We start from the raw sequence: 8,376 nt of genomic DNA, 5'->3' as shown, positions 1-8,376 counted from the left end.
CTAGATGGTAAAGGATCTTGAGTGTCAGACAGAGAACTGTGGGTTTTATCCTTCAGCAGGAGAAAGTGGTCTGGCTAAAGAGGCAGCTAAGTAAACAAGTCTTGAAAGCAACAGAGTATTGGCCAGAGAGAGGAGTGGAAGTTTCCTCAGCACCTGCATTTAGATAGCATTAGTGTAAAGACTGGAACCTCCTTGGTTTTGGATGGAGTAGTTTTCTTTGAGCTAGAGCTTTAGCTTTTCAGAGTTTGTCTACCTTCTAGAGGGTAACTTCTGTTCTCTGATTTCGCTCTAAAAAGTAATTTAACTGCAGAAGACTTTGATCAAAATGGTTTCCAAAAGAAGACTGTCAAAATCTGAGGAGAAAGAGAGCCCGACAGAAGATGCCTCCCGTAAGTGTCTAGTCACTTGTTGCTTAATTTCCTGTAGCAAATGTGTGAGGCACTTAAAGAGACGTAGACTTCCTGCTTTCAGGTGCTGGGAGTCATCAAGTCTTAACGGATAGAGCACATAGAATCTAGTCTCAGGAGATTTGGGATTGAGTGTCTGCCTCTACTTCCATGTGTGACGTTGGGCACGCCCACAGCCTCTTAGCCTCAGGCTCCACATCCCTAAGAGGAGTTACTATTACAGAAGGTATCTGCTGTGCATCATCTAGGTGCTAGGACAGAAAGATACAACGTAGTCCCTACCCTTTGAAAAATCGTATGGTCCCCTTTCCTCCCTTAAAAATTATGTTCTAGATAAATGCTGTGATGATGATGTGTGAAGGAAAGGAGTCATATCAAAGCAAGCACACCAGAGGCAAAGAAATAGTGCAGACTCTGTCCATGTAAGAATGTGGTTGACAGAGGCCTAAGAGTTCTGACAGGAAGAGGGTGATGGTCTTTTTCATTTATTACCCTCATCTACTCTATTAAGGCAATTCTAACTTGTTATATGAGTAAAGGAGAAGAGGGGATAGTCATACTTCAACTCCTTGTTTGTTTTCGTTTATTACTTTTTGTAGGTTAAAAGGCTTGGGATGAAACCAGTCTGAGCCTTGTACTCCAAGATATGATGCAAGAGGACCTGCCCCATTCTTTCTACCCTGCATGCACTGCATTGGCTCTCAAACTTTGATGTGCATCAGGATTATTATCTAGAGAACTTGAGAAAAGTTCAGACTCCTAGGCCCCATCCCCAAGATTGTGATTCAGTAGCTCTGGGATGTGACCTAAGGAATGATTTTAATCTTCCCAGTGATTCCAATGCAGTGGTTTGCAGACAACAGCTTGAAAGACCCTGACTGCTTTAGAATTTGAGTGGAAAACATTTCCATGCTTATTCTTGTTACAGGTAGCACATTTTGAATTCTTCAAATGAAAAGTCAATAGGTGAAAATAATTCCATTTGATTGTTTTGTTTGTTTGAAAACCACTATCACTGACCATTGTTAGAGATAAAATTTCACAGCATCAATTCCAGTGTAATTCTTTAGGAATCCATCAACTTTCCTCTTAGGGTTTGTATTCTAGGGTTTACTTTTTAATCTTTCCTTGACTATTTGTCACATTCTTGAAAGTTTTGTCTATTTTCAGAAGCCAGGAAGCAACCACTTTCCAAAAAGACAAAGAAATCTCGTGTTCATAGTGAAGTTGAAGAAAATGACAGTGTCTTTGTAAAGCTTCTTAAAACATCGGGAATTATTCTTAAAACAGGAGAGAGTCAGCATCAACTAGGTAATATTGTAAACTAAATCTTTTCTCTGGGTATACTGAAAGGGCTCAGAACTGAATCATGGATTTTCTAAGTAGAAAGGCAATGAAGATTAGAAATGGAGCATCATCCGTCTTGAGACAAGAATGAAACTGAAATTGCTTTTTAGAGAATGTTGTTATAGTCTTTGGTCCTGATTAATGCATGTTAAAAGTAAAATACCCCTAATCTTTTTTTTATTTTTTAAGAAAAAATATTATATCCTAGTGTTACTTTGTGTTTTCTTGTGAAAAAATAAATTAGGGGCCAGCCCGGTGCTGCATCGGTTAAGTGCGCATGTTCCTCTTCTGTGGCCCGGGTTTCACGGGTTCGGATCCCGGGTGCGGACATGGCACCGCTTGGCATGCCATGCTGTGGTAGGCGTCCCATATGTAAAGCAGAGGAAGATGGGCACGGATGTTAGCTCCGGGTCAGTCTTCCTCAGCGAAAAGAGGATTGGCAGCAGTTAGCTCAGGGCTAATCTTCCTCAAAAAATAAAATTAAATTAATTAATGCCCAGAGAACAATTGGGTCTGTGTTGGAATAATTTCAGGAGAAAATTTATAAAACCATGTACAGCCCTGCTTTGAGGGTATAGGTTATTCAGCTAAGGTTATGGCATGTCTTTTTTAGAACATTTAAGAACTATCCTCTGTCAAAGCTAAGTCTGTTTTACTGTGGGTTTAGAAGATTTGGCTCTGAAATTTGGTTGAAAGTATCTTTATTGGTTTCATCAGACAGGAAACGTAGGTTTTTAGGAAAGTAAAACTATGGAAGGAGATGATAAAGACTCTGGTGACCAACTATTCTTTCCTCATAGCTGTGGATCAAATCATTTTTCAAAAGAAGCTCTTTCAGACTCTAAAGAAACATCCTTCTTATCCCAAAGTATGTATTTTCTCTCTGGTACTTTTGCTTTTGCCAGCAGTGCTCTGGAATTGGGAATTTAAAGACGCTGGCATAAAGTTGAATGGGCTAGAATGATATTTAGCTAACCCACAGCAAACGTTGAACTAAAAATCTAACTCTTACCCTATCTTTTTTTTTAATGTCACTAAGATAATAGAAGAATTTATCAGTGGCCTGGAGTCTTACATTGAGGACCAAGACAGTTTCAGGAACTGCCTTGTGTCTTGTGAACGTCTGCAGGATGAAGAAGCCAGGTGTGGAGCAGAGGCTTGGAGTCTTGCTGAACTTTAGTCTGTTACACTAACTGGACTAGAGGGGTGGGGCAGAATGCAATTTTTTGGAATTTCACTTTTGATTTAAAGCTCTCTTTTCCTCAGAGTTTTAACCTAGGCTTTAAGTTATTAAGTTTATAGTTATGAGACTAAGAACCAGAGTGTCTTCTAGAATGTGTCTCACTTGTGTTGATAGAATTTCAACTCTCTACTTCTCCCTGGCTTAAGAACCGTCTTCTCATGTTCTTTATTTCTTATCTGACAGAATAGTTTCTCTTTATATGTTTAACCAATTTTATGAAGAAAGGATAACAGAATCATTAAAATGAGGAAAAAAATAGAAAGCAAATATTTCTTTTTTTACAGCATGGGCACATCTTACTCTAAGAGCCTCATTAAATTGCTTCTGGGGATTGACATATTACAGGTGAGACTGTACCACTTTTTCTGTGAACATTTGATGGGTGCAATTTGTGGTGTATGCCCAAGTATAAGTGGCCGGAGCACAGGGTGGAGTCAGCTTAATGGGAGAGCTTGGGTTTGCAGCAGTTTACCATAGCCCTGTTGCTAAACTGCATCTGGTAGGGCAGCTTCTGCATCTTTGGACTGAGCAGATTAGCCCAGTACATCTCCAAGTCTCGTTTATTTCCTCAGCCTCTGATTCCTGTCTTGTAAAGCTTCATCCTGTGTGCTCTGAGTACCTTTTATATCTCTGCCACATTCACATCTGTGTCACCTCCCAGTTAGCTTTTTGTGTGCTTATTAACTCGATTTTGCCCTTTTCTCCTCCTTTTTCTCTCTTTTATTTAGTAGACAATACATTGACATGTTTTAAACATCTCAAATTATAAAAACATATATACAATGAAAAGTCTCCCTCCCACCCTGGGCTCCATTTTTCCTCCTTTCTTCTCTCCCAGTATTAATCTTCCCACACTCTTACCTCTTCCTTTTCATTGGAGATCTTGAATATAATTTAATTAGCTTAAATCTAAGAGCCTCATGTTCCTCTGAAGAGAAATCTTCTTTTCTTGCAAACTGTTTGGTAATCTTTTAAAGTCTGCATTTAATGGGTTAACAGTTGGCATCATATTTAATAATATTTTTGTTATCTGATTATTCTAATATTGCCTTGATAGTCATTTTGCAGTTTTTCAGAAGACAAATTATTGAAAAGTCTTTGCATTCCAACAGCTTATATTGAAAATATTGGTGGCATTCATGTGGACATTCTTCTAATAAGAGGATTTCAATTGTAGCAGAATTTTTCCTCCAAGAGCTCTTGTTGGAGACACTTATGGCTAATTATACACTTCTGTTGGTTATCTTGAGACCATCTCCTAATTCCCTATGTCTTCTCTTTTAGCCTGCCATTATCAAAACCTTATTTGAAAAGTTGCCAGAATTTCTTTTTGAAAAGTAAGTGGAGTTATCTTGGAATCCTCAAAGTACCCTGGTGAACCTAAGTTTCTCTCTGAAAAGGTTATTCTGAAACATCCTTGGTTTCTCTGAAAGTCATTTTTATCATGATGCCAGTTTCTTAAGTGACTACTGGGGTGTCTTTCTTTGAAATGTTGTCTGTTTAAATAACTACATACTCCTGGAAGAATACACAATAAGCTGGTAATAGTGGTTGTCTCTAAGGAGGGGAGCCAATTAGATGGAGTTAGATATTCTCTGAATGCTATTCTGTACCTTTTCAACTTTATAGTGTATGTGTGTACCATTTTTTAAAATTTAAAATTTAAAAAAACAGCCCACTAATTGGGAAAAAATATTTACAAGTATTTATCTGACAAAGGGTTAATCTCCATAATATACAAAGAACTCACACAACTCAACAATAAAAAATCAAACAACCCAATTACAAAATGGGCAGGGGACATGAACAGACATTTCTCCAAAGAAGATATACGGATGGCCAATAGACACATGAAAAGATGCTCATCTTCACTAATCATCAGGGAAATGCAAATCAAAACTACACTAAGATATCACCTTGCACCTATTAGAATGGCAAAAATATCCAAAACCAAGACTGACAAATGTTGGAGAGGCTGTGGAGAAAAAGGAACCCTCATACACTGTTGGTGGGAATGCAAACTGGTGCAGCCACTATGAAGAACAGTATGGAGATTCCTCAAAAAGTTAAGAATAGAAATACCTTATGACCCAGCCATCCCACTACTGGGTATCTATCCTAAGAACCTGAAATCAGCAATTCCAAAAGTCCCATGCACCCCTATGTTCATTGCAGCATTATTCACAATAGCCAAGTCATGGAACCAACGTAAGTGCCCAGCAACTGATGATTGGATAAAGAAGATATGGTATATATATATATATATATACACACAATGGAATACTACTCAGCCATAAAAAAGGACAAAGTCGTCCCATTCACAACAACATGGATAGACCTTGAGGGTATTATGTTGAGTGAAATAAGCCAGACAGAGAAAGACGAACTCTGTATGACTCCACTCATAGTGGGTAGTTAACATATGGACAAAGAGAACTGATCGGTGGTTGCCAGGGGAAAGGGGGGGTGGGGGGAGGGCACTAGGGGTGAAGTGGTGTACCTACAACATGACTAATAATGATGTACAACTGTAATTTCACAAGGTTGTTAACTATCATAACCTTAATAAAAAAAAAGTTTACTTTAGGTCAGAAAAAAAATGAACAGCCTAATAGAAAAGTAGATAAAAGTCATGAACATACAATGCACAAAGAAGGAATACAAGCATTTTTAAAAATGCTCAATTTCATTGATAATCAAAGATACAAATTTAAAACAATAAATGCGTTTTTTCCACTCTCAAAGGATCTTTCTTTTTGAGTGTAATGAACAGGCACACTCATACATCGCTAAGGAACATATAAATCATTTCAGTTATTCTGGAAGGGCAGTAGCTTGTGTGTATCAAAACCTTAGGGGCTGGCCCCATGGCCGAGTGGTTAAGTGAATCCTGGGTGCGGACATGGCACTGCTCATCAAAAGCCACGCTGAGGCAGCATCCCACATGCCACAACTAGAAGGACTCACAACTAAGAATATACAACTATGTACCGGGGGGCTTTGGGGAGAAAAAGGAAAAAAATAAAATCTTTAAAAAAAAAAAAACCTTAGGTTTTACATAATCTTTAGTGTTCAACCATGTCTCCTAATTATCCTAAGGTAATAACTCTGAATGAAAACAGTAATGAATAAGATTACTGTTTAAAATAACAAAAAATTGTAAACAACTGAGATGTTCCAACTGTAGGAGATTGGTTAAGTAAATTAGGTGCAACCCCACAATGGAATATCATGTGGATGTTAAAAATTATAAAGAAGACTACTTATTATCACACGTTAATTGAAGAAAAAAGTCAGGCTACAAATTACTATTTACACTTCAGCCCAGTATTTTGTTGGAAAAAAAAGATACATACATACACATACATGCATATACATATGCATGTTAATAGTGGACATCTCTGGGCGACAGAATTATACATCAATTTTGTTTTCTCCTTTTTAATATGTGTTTTTTCAGGGTCTTATGTGTGGTATTAATAAACTTGAAGATTTATCTTTAAAGATTTGTGCTTTGCCTAAATGGCTCACATACATGCTTTCTGTCCTGGCTAAGTCTTTTAGGGCAGTTAAATTTGACTGTAGTAAACAAGGACTGAGCGTGCTGTCAAGAAAAGGAACTGGAGGTGGTCCAGAACTTTAGACATGGGAGGTTGGGAGGAAGCAGAGAATGTCATTTGGGGGGCAGTAATAATAACTGAGCCAACATTTCTTCATCCATAAATGGTTTTCAATATTTTCATGAACAGTCTAATTTGACCTTCTATGTTTCTGTAACAGAATATGCTTGCCTTTTTTAGTACTTACCACATTGATGTAATTAGTTTTTTACCTTTTTAAAATATTCATCTTACTCAATTTGTCAAAGTTTATTACTTTTATTTATGTTTAATTGTTTACATTATTATTAAGAGGTACTCTCCAGACCTTTCTTCCCCTCTCTCTAAACTCTCCCCAGATGTAGCCAGTGTTAACAGTTTAGTGCCTTTTCTTCCAGACGTTTCTCAACATATCTAAGCATGTCTTATGATTTTCTTGTATTACCTGTGTGTCTAGCACAGCGCATAGTGAGTGTTCAGTAAATGTTAATTGAATGGCTGAAATGTTTTGTGCAGTATTAATGCTTGCTGTTGTCTAAGTGCGAAAGGCTAAGTTCCTTGTCTTCCCATCCTAACATTTCAGAGTGAACACTGATGGAATCAGCATGCCTCGACTCATCATCAGTCAACTGAAATGGCTTGACAGAGTTGTGGATGGCAAGGTAGGGTCTGGGACTTTTTCTTTCTCTTGGATTTAGAGAGTGAATTTTCCACACTTAACCAAACTTTTGGAATTTGCAGGCTTTTTTTTTTCCTTTCTAAACAGAAAATGCAGATTTTTCTATCCATCCATTGGCTTTTTTCAGCTTTCATAATTTAAGAATCATGGGTATTTCACCCTTTAAATTTCCTCTAAAAAAGTTTATCTAATTATGATGACTAGATATCATTTATTAGATAAATAAATATTTGGAAAGAAATTCATTAATTTTTCAAAGTACAGAGATTACTATATTTTATTTTTCATAAGTGATGAGATCCCAAACCATGCTTTATACTTCACTGCAAATGCTTTAATTTGATTACATATTGAGGAAAATTTCAGAAAGTTTTTGCAATTATGTCATTTGTTTTTAAGCACTTTGGGACAATTGAATCTGTTTTGAGCCTGCTTAAGAACCATTTCTTTTCAGAGTTCTTTAACTCTTTCTACTAATTTTTGTCAGACATTCCAAGGCCAAATCTTTATTTGGAAGAGCATAAGTTTTAGAGTCTCTCTGGGCTGGAATTTTGAGTCTGCCACTTAATTAATTATGTGTCCTTGAACAACACATATCTTCACATTTTAAAAATGGGGATTGTCACACAAACTCCATAGAGTTGTAAAGATTAAATGAAATAAAGTATATAACAGACCTGTTAGATAACTGCCATCTTCCCTGCTTGTTTTTCTATATACCATCCCATGTGTGAAAATTTCTGGGTCATTTACCTCTGAATTTAGGCTTTGAGCTTAAGTGTGTATAGTTGTCATATTGTACACAAAATAATTCTAGCTCTGCATTTTGTGAGTAGAAAGTCTTTATCTATTCTGTGTAACGTGCTACAACTCTAATAGTCTTCTCCACTGCAGGATCTCACTACCAAGATCATGCAGCTGATCAGTATTGCTCCAGTGTACCTGCAGCATGACTTCATCACCAGCCTACCTGAGATCATTGGGGATTCCCAGCATGCTGATGTGGGAAAAGAACTTAGGTGGGTAAGCACCTTGTCACTATCCAGAGCAAGGCTCCGCTCTGGGAGCCTTGTCACTGCAGTATGAAAAGAGTAGTAGTAA

The 8,376-nt window shown here is 37.3% G+C and overlaps 1 protein-coding gene across 4 annotated transcripts in view; it reads left to right on the top strand.

Moving 5' to 3' along the window:
• The window catches only part of FANCD2 (FA complementation group D2), a 47,704-nt gene that overhangs the window by 1,475 nt on the left and 37,853 nt on the right, over positions 1 to 8,376 (top strand). For all 4 annotated transcript variants that reach the window (XM_014848144.3, XM_044754096.2, XM_044754099.2 and 1 more), the window contains exons 2-9: positions 297 to 389; positions 1,578 to 1,718; positions 2,555 to 2,622; positions 2,794 to 2,897; positions 3,282 to 3,342; positions 4,282 to 4,334; positions 7,180 to 7,258; positions 8,170 to 8,294. In XM_014848144.3, the coding sequence (XP_014703630.3) occupies positions 326 to 389; positions 1,578 to 1,718; positions 2,555 to 2,622; positions 2,794 to 2,897; positions 3,282 to 3,342; positions 4,282 to 4,334; positions 7,180 to 7,258; positions 8,170 to 8,294 (695 nt within the window). In that variant the 5' untranslated portion in view covers positions 297 to 325. The remainder of the gene's footprint in view (positions 1 to 296; positions 390 to 1,577; positions 1,719 to 2,554; positions 2,623 to 2,793; positions 2,898 to 3,281; positions 3,343 to 4,281; positions 4,335 to 7,179; positions 7,259 to 8,169; positions 8,295 to 8,376) is intronic.

The sequence above is a fragment of the Equus asinus genome, chromosome 21 (assembly GCF_041296235.1).
Source record: "Equus asinus isolate D_3611 breed Donkey chromosome 21, EquAss-T2T_v2, whole genome shotgun sequence".
Lineage (NCBI taxonomy): Eukaryota > Metazoa > Chordata > Mammalia > Perissodactyla > Equidae > Equus > Equus asinus.
Note: the sequence above shows the minus strand (reverse complement) of the source record. Positions and strands in the feature narration are given on the sequence as shown.